General features: G+C 45.9%; 1 protein-coding gene across 1 annotated transcript in view; it reads left to right on the forward strand.

Annotated features, from left to right (window-relative positions):
- The window catches only part of LOC147096957 (vitamin D3 receptor B-like), a 287,363-nt gene that overhangs the window by 235,455 nt on the left and 25,300 nt on the right, over nucleotides 1-26,608 (forward strand). Inside the window, exons 9-10 of the mRNA XM_085972648.1 lie at nucleotides 20,343-20,494; nucleotides 25,164-25,280. Of these exons, the coding sequence (XP_085828774.1) occupies nucleotides 20,343-20,494; nucleotides 25,164-25,280 (269 nt within the window). The remainder of the gene's footprint in view (nucleotides 1-20,342; nucleotides 20,495-25,163; nucleotides 25,281-26,608) is intronic.

Genomic DNA, 26,608 nt, shown 5'->3' on the forward strand with positions numbered 1-26,608 from the left:
CGCTACCAACCGAATTTCTAGGCCAAGGTTTTTACAATTATATTAGAAGAAAAAGGGTGGTCAAGGGTAATGTGGGCCCTTTACATACAGATGGGGATAATACTGCAAATGAAAATAAGGAAATGGCAGACTTGTTGAATAATTACCTTGTGTCAATCTTCACAGTATAGGAAGAGGATAATATAGCTGACATTCCAGGGAACTAATAATGAATCAAGGACTGGAACTCACTAAAGTTAACAGTTTTAGAAGAAGTGGCAATAACGGTTGACAAATCCCCAGGGCCTGATGGTTTCCACCCCAGGGATTTAAAGGAAGTCGGTGAGGAAATTGCAGATGCTTTCACCATAATCTTCCAAAGCACTCTCGAGTCATTGTCTCTTCAGATTGGAAAATTGCAAATACAATTAAGAAAGGTGAGAGAGAGAGAAACCAGGACATTATAGACCTGTTAGTCTAACATCTGTTGTGGGAAGTTATTGAAATCTATATTTAAGGACAGAGGCCTAGAAATTCAGTCGCGTTTGCGCCCACTTAGGGGCGAAAGAGTGGGTTGCGCCGGAAGTTTTTTAGTGCCCGAAATTAAGTTGGTCCCTAACAGCGGCGTTAGCCGGTAGCGCGGCGCCGGCACCGATGACGTCATCGGTGTGCGCAGCGCCCCGGTTCCAACGCGATTCCGTGCCGAAGGCCAAATTCAGTTGCGGCCGCCTCGCCCGCAGCGGCCGCAAACAACGTTTGAAAAACGGGGCCTTGCAGCTCCGAGAGGCCGGCGCATAAAGGTGGAGGGGCGGCCGGCCGCTTTCCCGGCGGCCGCATGGCCGCACCTCACTCCCCCGGACTCCTGCACCACCCCCCCGCTGCATTGCTGTCTGTCTCCCGCGAGCCCGGCACTTCTCCGTGGTGCCGGGCTCATTTGCCGGGGGAATCCAGCGGCGATCTCACGGCTGCAGGCAGCTCCTCCTTAAGAGAAGGAGGAGGCCTGCAGTACCCCAGCCTGCCGCACCGCATCGGGTGGCGCAGCGGCAGCTGGACGCCTGAAATAGACTTTCATCGCCCCAAGCGAGGCGGCCAAACCCTGCAATAGCGCCCGCCTCCGTCTTGGCCCGTCGCAACTGAATTTCAGGCGGGCGCTACGGGAATCCGGGCGAGCGCTAAATTTCGGGCGCTAAAGACCTGGCGGGGCCTTACTGAATTTCTAGGCCAGAGTGCCTGAGCACTTAGAGAAATTTGAGCTGATTAGAGAGACCCAACATGGATTTGTAACGGGTAGGTTATGTCTAATGAACCTAATGGAATTTTTTGAGGAAGTAAGTAGAATAGTAGACAGAAAATGTCTATGGATGTACTTTATGTGGACCTCCAGAAAGCATTCAATAAGGTTCCACATGAGAGATGTTAGCTAAAACTAAAGCTCATGGAATTGAAGGCAAATTATTGACCAGGTTAGGAGATTGGTTAGGCGGTAGAAGATGGAGAGTAGTGATAATTGGTATGTACTCGAATTGGAAGGAAGTGACTAGTGGTGCTCCATAAGAATCTGTGCTGGGGCCTCAACTATTCACTATGGCCCAGATATTCCAACTGCAGGCCTCCCGCGGGCGGAGGACTGCGATCTGGAAAAATCTGCGCCCTTACCTGAGGGTTCCTGGGACGCACACAATTCCGATGCTGGGCCTCTCCAAACTGCAGGTGCGCAGGGCCCTCGTATCCCAGAGGCGCAGGTAGTTCGCAGCGTCCCTGTGATCACGTGGGCCATGGGGAGCCAATCACAGAAGGGAATCTCCCTTCAGGAAGACCTGTCAAATATATGAATGGAGATCACCCCCAAAACATAGTAAAACTTTCAATACATTTTTTAAACATCACATTTTTAAAATGACTTGAAATTAAAATAAATTTAAATTTTTGAAAAAAATAAAGTTTTTTATGGGGCTAAAAATAAACTTACCTTTTTTAAAGTGTTTTAAAATGATAAATCAGTGGGAAAATTTTTTTTTTTTTTTACTTCTTTTCAACTGTTATCCTGGTAAAAGCAGGCCTTACGCCGCTTTTCCCAGGCGCAAGAATTGTCAGGGTTTTCTGCGGGCAGAGGGTCTCCAAAAAGCGGAACTATCCGCCCGCAGAGGCCCTTCTCCCAGGCAGCTGGAGGATCTGTCAAGAGCTTTCTTGACAGATCGGAAATGCCGGTTCCCAGCGCATGCGCAGTGCATACCTGAAACCGGCATTTCTGGTGTCCCTACGGGTGGGAATATCCGGGCCAATATTTATTCATGACTTGGATAACACAATAGAGAGCCATATATCCAAGTTTGCAGATGATGCAAAGATTGGTGGCATAGTAAGTAGTGTAGACAGGAGCATAAAAATACAAAGAGACACTGATGGATTAAGTGAGTGGGCAAAACTGTGGCAGATGGATTTCAACACAGGTAAGTGTGAGGTCATCTATTTTGGACCAAAAAAGGATTGATTCGAGTATTTTTTAAATGGTGAAAATCTAGGAACAGTGGAGGTCCAAAAAGATTTAGGGGTCCATGTACACAGATTACTAAAATGTAGTAGTCAGGTACAAAAAATAATCCAATTGGCCAATGGAACATAAGCCTTTATATCTAGAGGGTTAGAATATAAAGGGGAGAAAGTTTTGCTACAGCTATACAAAGCCCTGGTTAGACCACACCTGGAGTACTGTGCACAGTTCTGGGCACCACACCTTAGAAAGGACATATTGGCCTTGGAATGAGTGCAGCGCAGATTCGCCAGAATGTTACCAGGGCTGCAAAGGTTAAATTATGAGGAGAGATTACATAAACTAGGCTTGTATTACCTGGCATATATAGGGTTAAAGGGTGATTTGATTGAGGTTTTTAGGATTTTGAAAGGAATTGATCGGGTAGAAAGAGAGAAACTTTTTCCACTAGTGGAGGAGTCTAGGACAAGGGGACTGGGCCCAGAATTTGCGGTCTTGATGACTGCAAACTGGCAGTGTTCGCCGTCATTTTGCCTTTGAAACTGACCGCAACTTCAGGATTTAGCACATACGGAAATCCTGAAGTTACGGTCCATCATTCACTGCTCCTCCTCGGGCTGTGCTGTGCTCCCCACCCCCCCAGAGCCGGCAATCGGTGAAATCTCTCAAATCAGCTAAACTGACCAAAACTTCACTCTTCCGCAGTAAGTACACTGTTAAATACCCCATTAAAAGTTAGATCCAAAGGATTAGGTGTAACTGGGGTTTTAACAGCTTATTGACTGCTAAACAAAAGGTTATGGTCCTGAAAAACCAGTTTTAATTTTGTGCAGTGTCAAAGTTTATCCATTTTAATTTTTAAAAATGTTTTTAAGAAAGTTTGTTTATTTCAGGTTTGCCTTTTCCCCAGGAGAGCCCCAATCTTTGATTTGCTGCCTCTAACATTTAAAAAAAGTTAGAATTTTAAGAACTTACCCACATCCTTGTTCGCTGTCTGTGAGAATTCTGTGTTTTGATTGGCTGCTTAAACAGCTTGTTGACATCACAGCAGCTCTTCACTGGGAATCCCCATTAACTTCCGTTGATTTCAATTACGCATCGGAAAAGCCGAAATTCTCGACACCAAGATCGTGAGCTATTTGTGTGAAGCCTTTGCTTCGCCGCTGACTGCAAATTCCGGACAACAACCTTAAAATCAGAGCCAGGCCATTCAGGAGAGAAGTTAGGAGCACTTCTTCACACAAAGGGTGGTAGAAGTGTGGAACTCTCTCCCACAAAACGCAGTAGATGCTAGCTCAATTAATCATTTTAAATCTGAGATTGATAGATTTTTGCTAGCCAAGAGTATTAAGGGCCCTGGAGCCAAGGCGAGCAAATGGAGTTTGGTCACAGATCAGTCATGATCTCAGTGAATGGCAGAACGGGCTCGAGGGGCTGAATGGCCTACTCCTGTTCCTGTGTTCCTACAGGATAGTTTTCACAAACGAGCCTAGCATAGGGAGAGTATAAATAACTCCAACTCTGCCCATTTGTATGATTGAAAAGCTTGTTTTACTACCGATTTCCACTCCTCACCCAATAGAAATGTAACATTTCAGGTCTCTGTTCTCACCAGGGAGCTGCTAGTATGATATGTTAATTGTATTTGGGAGTGACTTTGTATATCATCGTGTATGTCAATGCTTCATAGAGGTTTGACTGCAGATCCAGCAGCACCTGAATTTGGTACAGTTGTGTGCACAGCACTACTCGACTAGTATTGACTGTTTTTGGCTCAGGTGCCTCCAAATTAACATCCAGATCAGTCCCAAGTCTGAGTTCCAAGTTTCTCAAAGTGCTTTTACATTGATGCTTAATTTGGATTGTGGGAGAGAAGTGCCGGCTCCCCACATGTACTCAGCTACATCTGGCACTCTTATGTCAGGGGCAGAATCTTGGATTCATGAGACAGTGCGATAAGGAAACCAGATTTAACAGTGAAAAGGCAGGGCCTTGACACACTGGGATTGCACCTTCAGTGGTGCTGCTCCTGCACACATCAATCAGCACCTGCTGGAGCAAGAGGAGATCTAAGTAGAAGATCTCCAGGAAGCAAAATTCAATCATTCTTTTTAAAGCCCCTGTAAGGTAGGAGACTTTCACTTGCGTTTTTAAAATGCTATAGCTATGGATTATACCAAAACAATTCCTCTCCTGAAGGCGGTGGCTTACACTGGGGTATGGTTCCACAGGTGCTCTGTTTCTTCTTATGTGAACCTAGACAGTGAGTATCAACAAACTATTAGACTGTGATTGGGTGGGAACAGAATCAGGATCAGCATTATAGACAAATACATAGATACATAGATACATAGAAGATAGGAGCAGGAGTAGGCCATTCGGCCCTTCGTGCCTGCTCCGCCATTTAATGAGATCATGGCTGATCCTTTAATTCAGTATCCCGTCCCCGCCTTCTCTCCGTAACCCTTAACCCCTTTTGCCCGTAGAAATATATCTAATTCCCTCTTAAATATATTTAATGAGCTGGCGTACACTGCCCTCTGTGGCAATGAGTTCCACAGGTTCACCACTCTCTGAGTGAAGAAATTCCCCCTCATCTCTGTCCTAAATGGTTTAGCCCTTATCCTTAAATTATGTCCTCTAGTTCTGTTCTCACCCGCCAAGGGAAACATTCCTTCTGCATCCAGTCTGTCTAGACCTGTCAGAATTTTATACACTTCTATGAGGTCCCCTCTCAATCTTCTAAACTCCAGTGTGTACATCCCTAAACTACATAGTCTCTCCTCATAGGTCATTCCCGCCATTCCTGGTATCAGCCTGGTGAATCGCCGCTGCACCCCCTCCATGGCAAGAACATCCTTCCTCAGATGAGGCGACCAAAACTGTACACAGTACTCGAGGTGTGGTCTCACCAGTGCCCTGTACAGCTGCAGCAAGGTATCCCTGTTCCTGTATTCTAACCCTTTTGCTATGAAGGCCAGCATACCGTTTGCCTTCTTGACCGCCTGTTGCACCTGCATGCTCGCCTTCAGTGACTGGTGTACAAGAACACCCAGGTCTCTCTGTACTTCCCCCTCTCCCAATCTATTGCCATTTAAATAATAATTTGCCCTCCCGTTCCTGCACCCAAGGTGGATAACTTCGCACTTGTCCACATTATAGTGCAAATGCACACACCCTTTCCAGCAGGGTTACTGGGTAACGACCAGGAGTTGGAGACCTGGCTATTTTTTATTCTTCCCCTTCCCTCCACGCTCCATCATTCATTTTTCTTATCTAGCACCAGGACCTCAAAGATTCGATTGGAGAAGTGATGGAAACTATTGTGTTTGTTATAATTTAAGTCCATTATTAATGAGCATGGGTGATAGATAGATTTGGGCACTATATCGGTCAACAACCTCAACCTCCCTCAGAGATAATTCCATCAAGGAAGATTAAGGATTTCTCTCCAAGGTTTGGTCTCTCTTTTGCCCCCTGGAATACCAACTCTTTAGGCAGTATGAGCCTGGGATCAGACTTTCCCTTTCCCTGGAAAGGATCCATGTCATTGCCCAACAAGAAACCTGTGGAATGGTCAGTGACCCTATCTAAGGTTCCATGGTTACTAAGTAGTTGAAGACCCCTTGGAATGATATACAAACAGGGCTTGGGGCACAGCTCTGATCATTGACCGGTGAAAATATTTGCATTGGAAACTGGGGTGTGCTCGGCTAACATGTCTTGTGCGATCCATTGCACATTCATCAGAAGCTGCGTGGTGCTGAGCGTTGGTGGATCCTCAAGGCTGTAAATATATCTGTGGATGCCCTCACACTAGTAACTCCTTGAGGATTACTGGAATCAGTCCGTCCTGGAGCTTCAGTGGTGGTGCAATTCCCTCTGGCAGTGGTTCTCTCTGAATTCTTTCCAAGGTTCACCAGTTTAATAGCTTTGGCAAGGGGTTGAGAGGGCCACAGTAATCAATTTCTGTAGTTGCGAGTAATTTGACACAATCATTGCTCTCTAGTTATATTATTTGATATTGTTGGAAAACTTCAAACCAATGGCCAGCTACCACCTTCGTCAAGAGGGAAGCTCTCGATCAAACATGACTTCCAATTTGGAGTGGCTGATGACTTCTATGTTGCAAGTGATTGAGCCAAGATACTCAGCTATAAGCCGAATCATGACGCTGGTTCTGTCTGACTGCTTGTCTGACTGCAGCTGAAATCATAAACAAGCTGCAGTGACCTCCTGTTAGCCGCACATCCACTAAATAGGGTTATGTTACAATAGCTTCAAAGGGAAAGAGAGCTTTTCGGAGAAAGAGCAGGGCCTTTAAAATCATACTTCAAGCCTCTTCGGAGCACGCGAGCTGCTACAAAGGAGGATTATGATGCAGCATGTCACGAGCCAGGAGGATCACTGGGGAGGTAAAATGGGATCAGTGGGTTGCGTTCCTCTGTGAGGGCATGCAATTACGCAAAAATTAGTTTGTCTTTTTTCCATTGGTTAAAGTCTGTCATCATTCGAGGTTCCTCTGGGTTAGTGCCAATGACTGCCGAGTTTCAACAAATCTGTGAGGCCATCCTCGGGGTCTGGTGAGAGCACTATAGCGAGTTGACTTTAGACAGACTGTAGTAAGGATGCATCTGCATGGACGTTTGAAAAGCCGATGGAATGTGCTGTGCAGCTAAAAGGCCTTAATGAACCACTTTACTGGGCAGAAGTGGACTCCACATTGCATCTCTTAGCTAATGGTGAGCCAGTAGACATGGACAGTATTCATTTCAAATTCTTAAGAGCTGCTCTAGGTCATAGAGTCATAACAGCACAGAAGGAGGCCATTCGGCCCATCGAGTCCATGCCAGCTCTCTGTAGAGCAATCCAGTCAGTCCCATTCCCCCGCTCTATCCCCGTAGCCCTGCAAGTTTATTTCCCTCAAGTGCCTATCCAGTCTCCCCTTGAAAACATTGAGTGTCTCCGCTTCCACCACTTCCGTCAGCAGCGAATTCCATGTCATCACCACTCGCTGCGTAAAAAAGTTTTTCCTCACGTCCCCCCGTATCTCTTGCCCAATACCTTAAATCTGTGTCCCCTAGTCCTTGTACCATCAACTAGTCTAGCCTATCCAAACCCGTCATAATCTTATACACCTCTATCAAATCACTCCGCAACCTCCTTTGCTCTAATGAAAACAAATCCAGCTTCTCCAACCTGTCCTTGTAGCTAAGATCCCCCATCCCCGGAACCATTCTGGTAAATCTACTCTGCACCCTCTCAAGGGCCTTCACATCCTTCCTAAAGTGTAGTGACCAGAACTGGACGCAATACTCCAGTTGTGGCCTAACCAGCGCTTTATAAAGGTTCAGCATAACTTCTCTACTTTTGTACTCAATACCTCTATTTATGAAGCCCAAGAAACCATATGCTTTGTTAACCACTCTCTCAATATGTCCTGCCACCTTCAGGGACCTATGCACATTAACTCCCAGGTCCCTCTGTCCCTGCACACTCTTTAAAACTGTGCCATTAAGTGTATATTGCCTCTCCCTGTTCCTTCTGCCAAAATACATCACCTCACACTTCTCTGTATTAAATTCCATCTGCCACTTGTCTGCCCATTCTGCTAGCCTTTCTATGTCCTGTTGCAGTCGATTGATGATATCACAGTTTGTCACATCCCTAAGTTTGGTATCATCAGCAAATTTAGAAATTCTACTCTGTATTCCAATATCCAGGTCATTTATTTATATATATATATATATATATCAAAAAAAAGCAGTGGCCCCAGCACTGACCCTTGAGGAGCACCACTGTCCGCCATCCTCCAGTCTGAAAAACAGCCATTTACCACAACTCGCTGTTTTCTGTCCTTAAGCCAATTCCTTATCCAAGCTGCCACTGGCCCGCCTATTCCATGAGCCTCAATTTTGTTAACCAGCCTTCTATGTGGTACTTTGTCAAACGCCTTCCGAAATCCATGTAGACAACATCCATTGCATTCCCTTCATCGATCCTCTGTTACTTCATCAAAAAATTCAATTAGGTTAGTCAAACACGAGATCTGCCTTTTACAAACCCGTGTTGGCTCTCCTTGATTAGCTTAAACCTCTCCAAATGCCCGTTAATTTTTTCCTTGATTATTGTTTCTAAAACTTTACCCACCACTGATGTTAAACTGATCAACCTGTAGTTACTAGGATTGTCCTTACACCCGTTCTTGAACAATGGTGTCACATTTGCCATTTTCCAATCCTCAGGCACCTCCCCTGCATCTAGGGAATATTGGAAAATGATGGCAAGCCCTTCCGCTATCTCCTTCCCCAATTCCCTTAGCAACCTGGGATGCAAGCCATCTGGACCAGGCGACTTGTCTACTCCTAAGCATACCCAGCCTTTCTAGTACATCCTGTCTATCAATTTTCACCCCTTCCATTGCTTCTACCTTTTCCACTTCTACCGATATTTTGTCAGCATCCACCTCCTCAGTAAACACCGATACAAAGTACTCACTGAGTATTCTAGCCTTGCCCTGCGCCTCTAAGCATATATCACCTTCTTTGTCTCTAATGGGCCCCACCCCGCCTCTTACTACCCACTTACTGTTTACATGTCGGTAGAAGATTTTTGGGTTCCCTTTTATGTTAACCGCCATTCTACTCTCATATTCTCTCTTTGCCAATCTTATTTTCATCTTCACTTCCCCTCTCAACTTATTGTATTTGGTCTGGTTCTCCCTTGAAGAATTCACCTGACATTCATCATACACCCTTTTTTTTTGTTTCATCATTTTCTCTATCTCCCTCGTCATCCAAGGAGCACTTGCTTTGGTTCCCTTACCCTTCCCTCTTGTTGGAATGTACCTAGCCTGTACTTGGAACATCTCCTCCTTAAAGATCACCCATTGTTCCATTACAGTTTTTCCTGTCAGTCTTTGGTTCCATATTACCCTGGCTCGATCCTTTTGCATCCCATTGAAGTTAGCCCTATTCCAGTTTAGAAGTTCCACTCTAGATTGTTCCTTGTTCCTCTCCATTGCTAATCTAAATCTTATGATACCTCGTACCCAAGTGTTCTCCCACAGACACTTGGTCGACCTGGCCCACCCCATTCCCCAGCAGCAGATCCAGCAATGCCTCCTTCCTAGTTGGGCCAAGAACATACTGGTCATGGAAATTCTCCTGAACACATTCCAGAAATTCCTCCCGATTCTTTCCCATTACCCTAGCATTATCCCAGTCGATATTTGGGTAATTAAAGTCCCCCAATATCACCACTCTATAGCTCTTGCATATCTCTGCGATTTCCCTGCAGATTTCCTCCTCTACCTCCCTCTCACTATTTGGAGGCCTGTGGAATAGCTCCAATAGTGTGATTATACCCTTTTTGCTCCTCAACTCTAACCAAATGGATTCTGTCCTTGTCCTCTCAAGAACATCCTCCCTTTCCAACACTACAGATGAGTTATGGCAGTGGTCATGAGCACAGTGCCAGGAAACCACAAACTCATCATGGAGTTGCGCTTCAGAGGCTGATGAATAGGATTCTGTTTGCGGCACAGCTACTTTGGTGTTCCTGAGCATAGTTGTGACCTCTGTCCACAAGAAGAGGTATCCTCATAAGGCAGAAAACTACTGGGGAATCTCGCTGATATAACTGGCTCAAAAGGGGTATCTGTGGTTGCTGTGGCATAAATATCTAATGCTTTAGAGGCCCATGGAGTAATTAGAAAGCTGTAGTTCATGCTTCTGAGCAACGTGCAGGGTAGATTGTTCCTTAATATAAGATTGTAAATTGTTGAGACTTGAGGGAGGGGACCCACTTTCATTGTTTTAATCAATTTCTTTAAGGCTTTGACTAGTGCCTAATGCAACTCTTTTGAAGAAGTTAGAAACTGAGATACATGGCCAAATCTTGAATTTTATGTGGGTTACTCCAACTCCAAGATCTGTCTAAGAATTGATAGAAGACTTTCTGAACCTATGTACTGTATATTGTATAGTACACACACACACACACTAGAAATCCTTCCATTTAGGTTCTCGAAAGGAAAACAATAAAAGGTTGCAATCTTAATGCTAAGCTATTGTTTTGTAAATAATTTTATATATGCAGTGTTTCTTTTCTTCTATTTCTTACCACTGCAGGAGGTCTGCTAGTCTGAACTATAATTCTTGAAGTTCCAAAGTAACTTTCTGTGATTCGATCAGCTCCTTAAATATCCTTGAAAAGTTACCGGGACACTCTGGATTTGAATAATTGTCGGCCACTTTTGAGAATAACTGGCCGTCATATACATGACTGAACAAATCACAATCTGTGTTTGTTCAAAGTGATGTAGTTCCTCCCTCAAGCATTGAAATGAAACTTGAAACATTTGTATCAAGTTGAGTTTGGGCAAGATTATGACTGCAGCTGGCCCTTAAACTTGGCCCGGAATTTGCGGTTGGGATGGTTCGCCGTCATTCCGCCTTTGAAACTGACCACAATGTCGGGATTTGGCGCAGGCGCATGGGGAAATCCCGAAGTTGCGGTCTGTCAAAGACAGCTCCGAAACTGGCTGTGCTGTGCATCGCCCGCCCCCCGCCCCAACACAGAGCTGGCAATCTATGTAATAAGCCAAATCATTGAAACTGACAAAATCTTCGGCTCTTCCGCAGTAAGTACGCTGTTAAATACCCCATTAACATTTAGATCCAAAGGATTAGGTGTAACTGGGGTTTTAACAGCGTATTGACTGCTAAACAAATGTTAAGGGCCTGGAAAAGTGATTTTTAATTTTGTGCAGTGTAAAATTTGTCCATTTTAATAAAAATTAAAATTTTTAAGAAACTTTTCAAAGAATCATTTTAATTTTTTTTTTACGTTTGTCCATCTTTATTTCAGGTTTGCCTTTTCCCCATGTGAGAACCTCAGTCTTTGCTTTGCTCTCTCGAACTACTTAAAAAGTTAGAATGTTAAGAGCTTACTCACTTCCTTGTATGCTGTCCGTGAGAATTCTGCGTTTGGATTGGCTGCTTAGACAGCCTGTTGACATCACAGCAGTTCGAACAAGGAGATTCCCATTAAGTTCCGCGAAATCAAATTCAAGGTCGGAAAACCCGACGTTCTTGACACACAGATTGCGAGATCCTTGTGTGGGGCGTACTTCTGGGCCAGCAGCGAACGCCTTTGTTTCGCCGCTGACGGCAAATTCCGGGCCCTTTTGGCTAGCGACCAAATTAAAAGAACCTCTACAAAGCTAAAACAAGGCAGAACTGTTTAATTTTTGTCTCACCAATACCTGCCTCAGTCAGGGTTGCAGTGCTCTAGGGCACTGTTGTTGGTTGTCCAGGCAGCCTGGCTCATTAATGGAGGGGTGGGGGTGTGGAAGGTGCAATTCTCCCCCCCCCTTGACTCCAGCAACTCTGCAAGCTAACACTCTAATGGGTAAGGTGGTCCTAGCGGGACAGGAAGCTTACAGGTACTCTGTTCTGATAATCTGTGCCGTTCTATCTTGCGTTCCAGGTGTATCGCTATACACCCCTGCGGGGAGGGTGGCAGGGGGGCGGTGGTCTTTAAACCTTGGATCTTGCCAATCTGCACCTAAGCACTCTCGACTTGGGTTAAGTAGGTTGTGTCCCTACAAGGAGAGCGTGTGCACTCCATATTGGGCAAACAGAAACTCCACAGATGTATGTAAAACCCAGAGATGTAGCAAAGGGCTGGAGAAGCATGGGAAATCTGGCAAAGAAGCCGGCTTCCTTCCCTAAAAAAGGGCATTAGTGAACCAGTTGGGTTTTTCAGACAATTCGACAGCTTCGTGATAACTTTTACTGATCCCAGCTTTTTATTTCCAGATTTTTTTTTAACACTGAAATTAAATTCTCCAATTGCTATGGTAGGGTTTAAACTGTTCTGTGGATCATTAGTCCCAGCCTCTGGATTACTAGTCCAGTAACATAACCTACTGTACCTTGTAGACAAGGTTATTTGCGCTGCTGATCATGCCACTGGGAGGAGTTATGAAAAAACATCGTCAGAAGGCTCCAAATGTCTGGCAGACTTAATAATCTGACACCTGAACCAGGTAGGCCCACAGATTGACCTAGAAATGTTGCTCATTAATAGGACCTCTAGCAATAGACCTGTTACTGGGGACTAAGATTGTTCCCACTCAGCTCCAGAGAACTCTGCAAGCCAAAGTCCAACAGGTAGAGTAGTCCTAGCAGAACAAGTAGTGGAAACCTTACCATTGCTGTGTGCTGAAAAGTTGCATGGTCCAGCAATGCCCCTGTACATACTCAGGGGTTACGAAGCTTCAGCTCTTGAGCCTCTCTCTATGCGGAAGAATGTGTTCATTCCATATCAGGCAGACTGAAGCTCTACCTATGAGAGTTTCTCAGTAGTTTGATTTGGAGATGCTGAATTATGGTGATGGGTTTCTGTACATGTCGAACACCACCATATTGTCATCTTGCTGAATTATTTCAAAAGGCTTTGTTGAAATATAATAAACTGCCGGGGAGTTGCGGGGAAAGAATTGATTGGCACGTTGGATCAGCACACACTCTCTTCCCATCTCCTTTTCTTGAGCGTCAGTTTGGCTGAGTTAGCAGCATTCTTGCCTTAGAGTCAGAAGTTGTGGGTCCAAGCCCCACTCAGGACTTGAGCACGTAACCTAGTCTGATCCTTCTTTGCAGTACTAAGGGAGTGCTGCGTTGTCAGAGGTACAATCTTTTGGATGAAACATTAAACTCTGGCCCTGTTTGCATGTTCAGGTGGGCATAAAAGATATCCTGGCACTATTGAAAGAAGAACTGGAAATTCTCCTATGTCCTGGTCAACATTCCTCCCTCAACCAACACCATCAAAATCAGATTAATTGGTCATTCATCTCATTTGGTATTTTTGGGACCTTCCTGTGTGCAAATTGGCTGCCACATTTGCCTACATAACAACATTGTCTGTACTTCATTGGCGGTGAAGCACTTTGGAAAGTCAAAAGGTGCTATATAACTACAAGCTATTTATTTCTTCCAATCTGGGACTTGGTTCAACTCCAACTTTGATCAATGGGGTGAAGCTCTCCTCTCTACTAGTTGCCTTACTACTTGTTACCTTACTACTCTGGGATTAACGGCCTCTATTCTGTCGCCTGTCCATCCTCATCTCTAATGTCAACTGTGAGGAGCTCATTGATTTCTTTTGTCTTCAAAATCTTCCTCCCATTCTGCCTAGCCCTGAACCCTGTAGGTTCTCCCCATCTTCCCCAGCTCTCATCTTCTCCATGACATCCAGCTCCTGCTCCCTTGATTCCTTACCAATCCAACCCTTGATCACTCAGTTACTTCTCCTTGACCACATGATTGCTGACATTATAGGTGGCTCTCTTCTCTTTCCATGTGCATTGAATGCCCCCCTTTCAAAATTGCCTTTATAACCCCTCCTTAAAAAGCCCACCTCGACTCCTCCACCCTCTCCAACTACTGCCCTAACCCTAACCCGCTTTTCCTCTTTAAGGTCCTCAAATATTGTAACCTAGCTCTGTTCTCACCTGTCCTATCACTGCCTGTTACAATTCCTGCAGTCTAGTTTCAGTTCCACCCACCGCACCAAGACCGCTCTGGACAGTCACCAGTGACATACTCTTTGACAACAACCTCAGTGCATTATTTCTTCTTCTTTTCCCCAACTTCTCCACAGCCTTCAACATGTTATGATGTGGAGATGCCGGTGTTGGACTGGGGTGGACAAATGTGAGAAGTCACAACACCAGGTTATAGTCCAACAGCTTTATTTGAAATCACAAGCTTTTGGAGCGCTGCTCCTTCGTCAGGTGAAGTGAAGAGATGCATATAGGCACAGCATATATAGTCAGAGAACACTGCCAGATGATTACAGGTAATCTTTCTAACTGCCCTTTATCCCACCTCGGCAGAGAGATAATCACAGCAATCAAAGGTGTGGATGGTGTCCAAACAGGTCAGTCAGGAAAACATTACATCAAAGAACAATGAGGTGGGGTCACCAGGGGTCAAATATTGCAGATGCTGGGGTCTGTATGAAAAACAAAAAACAAACAAACAACAATAATAAAAATATAAAAATAAAAAAAATTTTTTGCTGGAAATCACAGCAGGTCCGGCCGCATCTGTGTAGAGAGAACAAACCAACGACGACTTGAGTCTGGATGACTCTACGTCAGGTGGGGTTACATGTAGCGTGACATGAACCCAAGATCCCGGTTGAGGCCGTCCTCATGAGTGCGGAACTTGGCTATCAGTTTCTGCTCGACGATTTTGCGTTGTCGTGTGTCTCGAAGGCCGCCTTGGAGAATGCTTACCCGAAGATCGGAGGCTGAATGTCCTTGACTGCTGAAGTGTTCCCCGACTGGGAGGGAACACTCCTGCCTGGCGATTGTTGTGCGGTGTCCGTTCATCCGTTGTCGCGGTGTCTGCATGGTCTCGCCGATGTACCATGTTCCGGGGCATCCTTGCCTGCAACGTATGAGGTAGACAATGTTGGCCGAGTCACATGAGTATTAACCATGTACCTGGTATGTGGTGTCCTCACGTGTGATGATGGTATCTGTGTTGATGATCTGGCATGTCTTGCAGAGGTTGCCGTGGCAGGGTTGTGTGGCGTGATTTCTTTTTTTTATTGTACTTTGTTTTTTGTTTTTCATACAGACCCCAGCATCTGCAACATTTGACCCCTGGTGACCCCACCTCATTGTTCTTTGATGTAATGTTTTCCTGACTGACCTGTTTGGACACCATCCACACCTTTGATTGCTGTGATTATCTCTCTGACGAGGTGGGATAAAGGGCAGTTAGAAAGATTACCTGTAATCATCTGGCAGTGTTCTCTGACTATATATGCTGTGCCTATATTCATCTCTTCACTTCACCTGACGAAGGAGCAGCGCTCCGAAAGCTTGTGATTTCAGATAAAGCTGTTGGACTATAACCTGGTGTTGTGTGACTTCTCACATTCAACATGTTAGACCACTCAACCCTCTTTTACCCTCTCTCCTCTACCCAATCCTATCTCTATAACCTCCTACAGCCCTAAATCCCAGCTCAGATTTCCCACTCTGGTCTACTGTGCATTACCACTCTTCACAGCACTACCAGTACCAGAGCAACTCATCCTGCCACTTTCGAAAGTCTCCTTAAAATCTATTATTTAAACCAAACCATAGGTCATCTCTCCTAACTTGCACTCAGTGTCCATTCTTTCACCTTTTGGTATGTGTCTTTGGATGCTTTGCTGCATTAAAGGCACTATACAAGTGTAAATTGTTGTAGGTTGCATGAGCCCTACATGAAATGAGTGTGGCCAGTCTCGGCCCAGTTCCTACTGGGTACTGGTCTGTACGCAAAACTGCCTGCAATTCAGCATTAACAGCCCTCCAGAGTGGCTGATGTGATTACATGGGATATATGGCACAGAAACAGGCCATTCGGCCCAACCAGTCCACACGAGCCTCCTCCCGTCTTTCCTCCTCTAAATCTGTCAGCTTAACTCTCTATTCCCTTCTCCCTCATATGCTTGTCTAGCCTCCCCTTAAATGCATCTATACTGTTCGTTTCAACCACTCCCTGTGGTAGCGAGTTCCACATTCTCGCCACTCTCTGTCTAAAGAAGTTTCTTCTGAATTCCCTATTGGATTTCTTGGTGACTATCTTATATTGATGGCCTCCAGTTATGCTCTTCCCCACAAGTGGAAACATTGGGCCCGATTTTTGGCTTGTGTGGGAAATGGTCGGGTTTCCCCGAATGTGCGGTTTCTGACACACAAAAAAATGTGTCAGCCAGCTCCATGCAATTTTCCCTCAAGTGGCCAATTAATTCCCAGCATGTGTCCATTTCTAGTCAGAAAGCCGCACAGTATGATGTCATCATTCGTGGTGCTTTCAAGGTCCATAGTAAGCACTGCATCCTCTGAAGGCTTCCAAACGAACCATACAGGATGGCAGAGGAGCCTGCAGCAGCTGTGGCCAGTGCCACAGCTGCCTCCAAATTCGACGAGGCTTCACTGCAGGCATTATTGGATGGGGTTAGGGCCCACAGAGAGGTCCTCTTCCCTAGGTCAGGGAGGAAGAGGCCTCCCACTGAGACCAATGCTGCATGGATGCAGGTGTCAGCAGATGCCAACTCGCTGGGAGTCACCAGAAGAACCTTGGCATTACATCTCTAACTCCTTCCTTTACTCCCCCACAGTACCATCCAGAGCCCCCGTCCTCACTGTGGAGGAGGCAGAGGCTGTGCAGCCAGACTCCTCAGAGGAAGCTCCAACCTCTGAGGGCGCAGCGTCAGCAGAAGTAAGCGCACCCAGCACCAGCGCAGACACTCACACCTCGGGGGGGACCTTCGGGACATAGAGTAGTGTTGTCACCTGGTGTTTCACAGCTCACAAGTGAGCCTCAGCAGATTCTGGAGACAGGGACAGCAGTGGAGAGTCCTCGTCGGAGGGCGTAGGACTCTGCCAGCTCAGCTCAGCTGCGCTGCATGTCGACCCTCTGCCTCTGGGTCCATCCGCAAGAGAAGAGGTGATGGATCTCCATGCACAGATGCAGGAGTCTCTGGCAGGTTTTGTCTCCAGGGTCGCTGCGAGTGTGGAGCGAATGGAGGAGTCCATAGCGACCATGAGCAGAGCCTTTGTGGAGTCATTGGCGCATGAACGCATCACCATGGAAAGGTTGGCAACCTCCATGGAGGAGATAACTCGCCAGGGTATGGAAAACATGGTGAGTGCTCATAAGAGAATGACATCGCTTGAGGAGCGTTGGCCATCTGTTGAACAGAGAAACCAGATCTTCATGGAAGTCCTTCTGAGTAGGACTGCCAGTGCAGATACGGGTCCCCATGGCCCCCTAAAGCGCAGCAAGGTGCTCTCAAGCCACTTCCAAGCGCTGGCCCCTTCTGGCCTGTGCAGCTTCAGGTGAGTGAGCAGCAGCCTGGTGCTCCTGGTGCTCATCCTGCTGTTCCTGGTTCTGCTTCTGCTGCTGGAGATCCTCTAATGGCAAGAAGGGAAGGAAAAAAAGGCGTCCCATGCTTCTCGTAGATGCCTCCGCTGAGGAAGCGCTGAGTGAGGGTGGCGAGAGGGGCTTCCCAGGAGATCACATTGGAGAAGTTTGTGAGGCTCCAACCTTCCACAGCTGTGCCTAAGCCTTGAAGAAGTAGCCCCAAACCTGCAACAACAAGGTCCTTCAACATACAAGTGCTGGCCCTTTAAATCGCAGCTTCTCCGATTGCCCTGCAGCTGAGAGCAAGCAAGCCGGCAAGCTTCACGCCAGGTCTCATCAGCGGGGTTCCCCGCAGGCGTGTTTCACGTGGGGAAAGCCCCAACTTCGCAACGGCCCCTTAAAATCTACTTAAACAAGGTAATAATTGGTGATTTGTGTTCCGACGGCCAGTCCCGCCAGCGGCGGCCAGGACTGAAGCGGGTCGCGGAGAAACGGCGGTCCGAAAGTCGGACGGGGCGGGGAATCAGGCGGGGGGGGGGGGTCGCGACCCGCTTTTTCAGCGATTTTCGGCCCCCGGCCGCCTGGAAAGCCGCCCGACGGCTGGCAGAAAATCGGGGCCATTCTCTCTGTATCCACTCTATCAACATTTTTCATAATTTTAAAGACCTCTATTAGGTCACCCCTCAGCCTTTTTTCAAGAGAAAAGAGACCCAGCCTGTTCATCCTTTCCTGATATGTATACCCTCGCATTTCTGGTATCATCCTTGTAAATCTTCTCTGCACCCTCTCCAGTGCCTCTATATCCTTTTTATAATATGGCGACCAGAACTGTGCACAGTGCTCCAAGTGTGGTCTAACCAAGGTTCGATACAGGTTTAGCATAACTTCCCTACTTTTCAATTCTATCCCTCTGTCAGCTGTGGCTCAGTTGGTAGCACACTCGCCTCTGAGTCAGAAGGTTGTGGGTTCAAGTCCCACTCCAGGGACTTGAGCACATAAAGCTAGGCTGACACTCCAGTGCAGTGCTGAGGGAGCGCCGCACTGTTGGACATTAAACCGAAGCCCCGTCTGCTCTCTCAGGTGGACGTAAAAAGATCCCATGGCACTATTTCGAAGAGTTAGCCCTGGTGTCCTGGCCAATATTTATCCCTCAACCAACATAACAAAAACAGATTATCTGGTCATTATCACATTGCTGTTTGTGGGAGCTTGCTGTGTGCAAATTGGCTGCCGCGTTTCCCACATTACAGCAGTGACTACACTTCAAAAAGTACTTAATTGGCTGTAAAGCGCTTTGAGACGTCTGGTGGTTGTGAAAGGCACTATAGAAATGCAAGTCTTTCTTTCTAGAAATAAACCTTAGTGCTTGGTTTGCTTTTTTTATGGCCTTGCTAACCTGTGTCGCAACTTTTAGTGATTTGTGTATTTGTACTCCGAGATCCCTTTATTCCTCTACCCCACCTAGACTCGCACCCTCCAAGTGATAAGTGACCTCCATATTCTTCCTACCAGAGAAATAGAAAACACTACCTCATTGCAGTAAAGTGTACTGTTCTGATGTTGATAGGACACTGCAAAATAGAGGTAGCTGACTGTGTTTGAATTGGCAATGAAATGAGAGGGGGATCTATTGATGAGTCCCCCACCTCAATGAGGAAAATAATCCCCCCCCCTTTTTAAAAAAAAAACCCCACCAGCATTGGTCATATATGTACGTTAACAGATTACAATCTATTCACTGGATGCAATCACATTTTGCAAATGATCATAACTTGCTCAATCTTTTAGAGTTATACCTGGCATATAGCATCATATGCGCGCAAGAATTGGCTGCTATTTGCTGCATAAGTGATGACTGCAAGAAAGCTAACTTAAAATCCACATTTTTTCTGAATTTGCAAAAGCTGACCGCAAAACCCCCGACTTCTAATTTTGCTTTGCTGCCACTGTAAATTATAATGACTGTGAAAGAGCGGTCAAAAAAATAATAATCACCAGCTGACATGTCCTGTCCAGCTCGAGCTCTCCTTTTCCCTTCTCTTACATAATTTAAATGGTTTTATGAGCACTGACTGGGGCACTTTTATAACTCTGTAAAACTGAGCAAATAGTTTTTTTTTTCAATTTGCTTCCCTCCTCTCCGAAAGGCAGCGACTTTTACTGGGGTACAGTTCTGCTGCCAATGGCAGCCCTTCAGCTCCTCGCCCACTTGACCATTCATCATGTGTGAGCCTAGACACTGACGTATCGCCAAATTAATTGGCTGTGGCAACATCCCAACCAAGCCCAATCCTGTCCTCGCCTGCTATTCCCACATACTTTCCAGCTGAGGAACTCGGACCGATTTTCTCCTCCCTAGCCCATGGGCACTGAGGCTAATCATAGCACCCCTACTGCTGCCCCAGCTGAGATGAGCTAGCTCAGCACAGGATCAGACCTGGGACCTTGCTGGGCTGTATGGCTCCGTGCCATACCACAAGTGCATTTAACTTGGTATTTTTGTATCCATGTTTCTGATTAGCAAATCATTGTTGCAGAATGAAATATGATGAGAAAAGAGGTGGTGTTGTGGTAATGCCACACACTGGGGCAGTAACCCGCACCAGCAAAAGTCAGAAAGTTTCAGGTTTGCTTGCCCCTCACTCTACTCCGTTCCAGCCCTGAGCTGTGCCAGGTAGAGACCAACCATTTCTCTGAAAGGGGGAGGTGGACGCAGAAAATCAAATGGGGGTTGGCCAGTCAAGGAGGACATCGGCCGAGGCCAGGAAACGGAATGGCCACCTGTCCTGAGTGACAGAGATGTGGGACCTAATAATGGAGAGATAAACTGAGGGTGTATGCCCATCACTGGAGAAATATCAATAAAATTTAATTTACAACAAAAGTGCTGATGCGTAAATACTTACTAAGGAGAGAACTTCTTCAATCTGCAGGGAGTTGTCTGCGGATGACCAAATTTCCCTCCTGAAGTCAAGTGCAATTGAAATTATTATGCTGCGATCAAACCAGTCCTTCACATTGGAGGATATGTCCTGGAGCTGTGGAAATGATGAATTCAAATATAATATAAGTGACGTCACCAAAGGTAAGCAATAAAAGAAAACAAAACCATATTCATTCTACATCCTCCACATACGAGTGCAATCTAGCTTGATAGGTTCTGGGAAGTCCACATGCTGAGCACTCGCAATGACATTGTAGATACGCAGTGCCATCCATGGTCTCCTCCCATATTGTGTAAAGGCCGAAGAGGCGAGGACCTGCACTTGTTGCTGTGCTAGTTCACTCCTCCCCAGCTAATGTTTATGTGCTACTGGCGCTAAACCTCTTGTTGCCAGAATTCTAATACAAAGTCTCCAGTCTTACAGGAGTAGGTTAGATTAATCAAACAGAAAATTAAATATTCTGTTAATTTAATCTGGCATATCTCGTTTTTTCTGTCGCTCTTTCAGATTTCCCAGGAGTCAGTTGGCACAAGGTAACGAACCTTCAGAAAATTAGTTGCTGGTCTGTCCTTATTAAAACAAGTACGCAAAAGTTATGGGGCTTGATTTCCAGCGGTAATGGCTACTGGCTGTGAAAGCCTTCAGCCCCAATCCTCCTACACTTGCACTTACAGCAGAAGGTACTTATCTTCTCTGTGGCTCCAACGGGTAGCACCCAGGCCCTACTCGGATCATCCAATCTGAGCGGGATAGACGCAAGGCCTAAGGCACACTTCTGGGTGCTACTCTAAATGGGCAACCATTCCGCCCCCCCCCCCGCATTTCTGTGGGATGGATCTTACTTATGCCTGATATGAGCACATAACCGTTTCCCCCCACTCCCCCCAACGATCTCCCAAGAAATTCCTGTGCAATGCAAAGGGATGGAAACCTGACCTAACGGGCTAGGCCCTTCTTTCTGAGTGTTCCCTGGACATGCAGCAGAGGAAAATCAGCCACGTGCTCTTTAGGGCACATGGTAATACCGATGACCAATCCTGTGGTTCGTGTGGGGAAGGTTTCCTCTGATCATTACTTGTAGCGAGATCATAAATCTGTTCTAAAAGAATGAGTCTCTGATTTCACTAAAAGTAGCAATAGAAGGAAGCCTTCCCCCACAGAGAACAAATATAACTGGCAAAAAAAATGCTAGTGTTAGCATAAAATGGCTACGCACAAATGAGAATGTTACACTCTGTAGATTTTGCCCCAGCTGCACTGTGGGGGCTGTATGGTACACCCTTTAGCATTGACCCATGCAATACGTTGCCTGCAAAGTAAAAGCCGCTATAGTTGGGTCAGCATGTCTGCTGAAGGCTTTAAATACTGTGCAAAATGCAATAGCAAATTCATGAAGCTTTACATCATGTCGTCAATGCTTGTCCCCTAAATGCAATATCACAACTTGCCAATTTGTCTTGGGTTCATAAAAGGTGCTTATATGGAATGAATACAGTTTGCTGCATTATTCAGTAAACCTAAGAAATCCAGCCATGCTGAGCTGGCCATTGCTGAATGCTCATTACATCAAGCATAGATTACACCAATCTTTTCAAGTAACATGGAAGTAAGCTAAGTAATACCACCACCCCCACCCCTGCCTTAGGCAAGCACTGCTCATCTTGGATATCTTAGCTCCACCTGGGACAGTACTTCTAAGGCAATCCAATTATACTGGTCAGCACTGGGTACACTGCATGATAATCAAACAAAGCTTTAATATCGCCCTGAGGGAAAATTGGGAGGTCTCCCAAACCATAATCAAAGAAAGTATCTTAAAATTAGCCTGGCTTTGTGGGTAACCCATTCTACATGAATGGGTATGACTGCACCCGTGCCATTTTCATTGGGAGGTCCTGCTTCTGGGATATCCACAGACTCCTATCGAGAAGGGTATTTGAGAAAACCAAGGTAAATCTGGCACACTGCATGCTGATTTCAGAACCATGATCCAACCACAGGAGCAGATGAGCCACCCAGCCAACTTGGGACATTCCTGTCTGTCTACAGGCAATTGGCAACAGGACTCTCCTGAGGATAGTGACTAATTGCTTAAAGGTTCATTTTTAGGCTAAAGCTGCAAATGCGCAAAAGCTTAATCAAAAGTTGCTCAAACCCTCAGATATTGGCACCAGAGGTCCCTAGCACCAGAGTGGAACCCTTTCTCCAGATATTGCTTCGAACATAGCATTACTGTTCATGAGATTTCTCATGGCTGCATCCCTCTGTTTATCCCAGTTGTGGGGTAGACAATACAGCAGCAGATGCTCTCGGTTGCCTCACTGTTCCTCCTCATGAGTGAAAAATCTACCAAGAGATTTTTCAGGCATTGGGGCATCTCTAGACACACTGTTTGCCTTGACAGACAACAACTAGCTCCTGTGTTTCTGCTATAAGATGCTGGCTGTGTGAGACTGGAAGCTGGACAATCTTTCCTTTACCTAGACACAAAGGTTTCAGTATTCATTTTATCTTATTTCCCCTATACCCACAGGTAGTTAAAAGGTACAAGGATTCCTTTATTAGCCCTGCAAACTGTGGATCTCAAAATCATGGAATTAAGTAGAGGAAGCATCCCAATGCCTTGCAAGAGGTATCTCCTCTCTGTTGAATCTGATCCCAGAGCCTTTCCAATTCATGGACTGGTTATTGAAAGATGACAAACATTAGATCAGATCACCTGCTCTTGATTAGTTCCTCCAGGCCACCCACTAACATTGGAAAATGTGCAGTGGTCTTCTACTAAGTCGGTCAGTTCTATCTCATGCGATGTCCCACATATTCTACAGTATCTGATTTCGAAAATTATAGTTCAATTGGCTTCCTGTTGCGGCTGTTGAGTTTTTCATGACCTGTTTGAGTTTGGTTCATTAGAGGGTCAAGATTTGGTATCCTGCTTTAAGCAACCTATTTGGCATTGTCACTAGTTCCCAATTTGTACCTTAATTTAGTACTTTACAAGTCAATGTTGCCAATGTTCAGACGTGCGAGGCTGAGGCCTAGACTTTCGAGCCCTGACCCACTGGTTTTTGCAGCAGATCTTACAGGGTTAGTGAACTGAAAGCCTTTATAGGTTGTTATTGATTTGATAATCTCACTCGGAAACCCTTAGGATTCACGAAGTGTTCCTACCGAAAGTTGCTCTCACACCAGAAGAGAGATTTTGCGTTCACTGTGTGCCATATGAAGCAATTTCAGAAGTCTTGAGTTTGTTTACTGTGGTTTGAAGACTGAAGGCAAACCAGTGGCCTAGTATTGGATAGCTAAGTGGGTGGTAATTTGTATTCTATACTGCTGCCATATTGTAGGGAAGAAGCCTAGAGGTCATTTCCACCCATTTTAAGATGGCTTCCTAGGCACTATTTGCAAGGCTGCCATGTGGCGTAATCTTCACACATTTACTAAGTGTTACTCTCTGGATTTGACTGCTGTGTGCAAACATTACTTTGGCAGGTCTGTCTGCCTCCTCTGCAGGTGTCCTTCTGAATTGCCACAGCTTTGGTATACTCTACTCCTATGATGTGTGGAGAAACTTAAATGAAAAAAAGGTGGATTACCCACTTTCTAGGGCATCCTCATTCTTTGAATGATTTGCATCCTCCACACACAATTCCCTTCCACCCCTCAGGCCTGCAGGGGTGTAGGTTTGAGATTAGGAGTTTGATGCTTGGGGGGGGGTCATTTTAACCCCCCTTCACCACCCCCCCGCCCCCATTGACTGACAGGAGAGTGTCCGGGAGAGGGGGAGTTATATTGGTAAAAATGTGAAACGCGACCCTACCCCACCGCAAATGAGCCTGCTTCCGATTTAACCGCAGCGGGTTTGGTGTTGTCCAAGTAACCCGCTCTGGAGAGGCGTGTCAGTGATTATAAATATTTAAATGAGTCTCCGTTCCTCCGACTTTGCGAGTCATTTGAATTTAATGGCTGTGCGCCGGGTTTCCCAGGGCTCGGGAACCTGGCAGCTGAAGGGAGACGGGAGGTGCGTTTCCAGCACTACTTGTGGGTCAGGAGTAGGAGTGCTTCCCCCTGGCACCTCAAGCAAACCTTCTGCAGCGTTCTCTCCTCCCCATGATCTTCAGTGTCGTTTTCCATTCCCCCCCCAACTCCAACCCCCGATCTTCTCCGGTTGCCGGGTATGGTCCTCAGCGGTCCCTGGCTGCGGCCTTCCACCTCAGTCTTACCTGTCGGCAGCTGGCCAGCCTCTCAATCTAGTTAGCTGCTGGGTGGGAAACGGAGTAAAATAATTCTAATGAGATCCTGCCATTAAATTCGGCAGGCTCTCCGCATTTCCGGGTTTCCCGGCCGCAGACGCGCTTCCGCTCCTTCCCTGTCAATATTGGGGCCTTAGTTTCACTTCATCTCAGGTCAAAACAAGCTGGTGCAATGGGTTTTCGTGGGACATTGGAGTAGAGGATCATGCATAGCAATGCTAATCTACATCATCATGACGCCTTTTTGTGTGCATACTCAGTACGTGAATCTATCAAGCCAGGCTTTACTCTTATGGCATCTGCAGGAACAAAAAATGATTACAACTCCTTTTATGATCATTTATCTTTAGGGTTATTTGAGTCTTCTAACCTAAAGTCAAAAGAATGAAGGAGAAAGAAACATGATGTGCAAATTGACCGTTTACTTGTAACATTGTTTTTTTGATTTCCACCCAATAAATTTAACTTTCAGATTTTCGCCTGGAATTTTGTTTTAAATAAAGAATATTTTAAAATGCATAGAGAGATTTTCACTTTCCTCTTGTATCCTTTCTAGCTGGTCATTCCCTGGAGTTGCTGGAGCCACTGATAAAATTTCAGATTGGCCTGAAGAATCTGAATTTGCACGAAGCAGAACATGTTCTTCTGATGGCCATCTGCCTCCTCTCACCTGGTAAGGACAGCAGCGATGCTTCAACAAAAAAACAAAAATGGCACTATGAATGTAAAATGTGGGAATAGTATGGAAAGCAGGGCCAACCTCCCCTGATGGCTCAGTGATCCATACAGACCATTTGTGCTGATCCCCAGTCTGTACTGAATTTTCTGAACTCAGCTGGGGGTTGCAGTATGGCTGCAGCATTTGCCCCTGGCTAAGTGGGGTAGGGGGCGGGGATGGTGTCAGCCAGGGTTCCAGCTCCTGTCCTTACCCAGTGACCCATATGTGGAATGGATTAGGCAGTAAACTGTCATCTTGGCTCTGTTGGGTCTTGCCTCTGAGCCAGAAGATTGTAGAACTTGAGCCCATAATCTAGGCTGACACTCGAGTGCAGTACAAGTGTCTCATTGTCGGAGGTGCTATCTTATAATTGGATTAAATATTAAACTGAGACCCCGTCTGCTTCTTCCAATACTTGCTTCCATCAATGCCTTGTCTTCATGTAATAAAAGAGAATGAACATGCCATGTGTCTAACTTCACTGGGTTGTCTTGCATGATTTAAAGCTAATTTTCTAATTCCTCTCTTGTATCCCATTTTTTTTTATTCATGGGATGTGGGCATCGCTGGCAAGGCCAGCATTTATTGCCCATCCCTAATTGCCCTGGAGAAGGTGATGTTGAGCCGTCTTCTTGAACCGCTGCAGTCCGTGTGGTGAAGGTTTTTTTGTTTTTCCTCACGGTTTCAGAGGACATTTAAGAGTGAACCACATTGCTGTGTAAGAAGTCACACAACACCAGGTTATAGTCCAACAGTTTTATTTGAAATCACAAGCTTTCGGAGCGTTGCTCCTTCATCAGGTGAAGTTTCAAATAAAGCTGTTGGACTATAACCTGGTGTTGTGTGACTTCTTACATTTGTCCACCCCAGTCCAACACCGGCATCTCCACACCACATTGCTGTGGGTCTGGAGTCACGTATAGGCCGGACCAGGTAAGGACGGCCGATTTCCTTCCCTAAAGTACATTAGTGAACCAGATGGGTTTTTACGACAATCCGGTAGTTTCATGGTCACCATTACTGATACTAGCTTTTTTAAATTCCAGAATTTAAATTCCCCAGCTGCCGTGGTGAGATTTGAACTCACGGCCAGGATTTTACTTACCTGGGTGGGTCCAGTGCAGGCAATGTCGGTGGCGGGTCGCCGCCCCGCTGCTGGCTCCATTCAGCTGTCCAAGATGAACTTACGTTAATAGGGCTTGTTAAGCCCGCCCAGCTCATTTCTCGGCCCAATTAGAGGAAGCAGGTCTGGTGACGTCATTCATGATGCATCATCAGCCGGA

Source organism: Somniosus microcephalus, chromosome 33 (assembly GCF_052327205.1).
Source record: "Somniosus microcephalus isolate GS21.2 chromosome 33, FLI_Smic_1.0, whole genome shotgun sequence".
Taxonomy (NCBI): domain Eukaryota; kingdom Metazoa; phylum Chordata; class Chondrichthyes; order Squaliformes; family Somniosidae; genus Somniosus; species Somniosus microcephalus.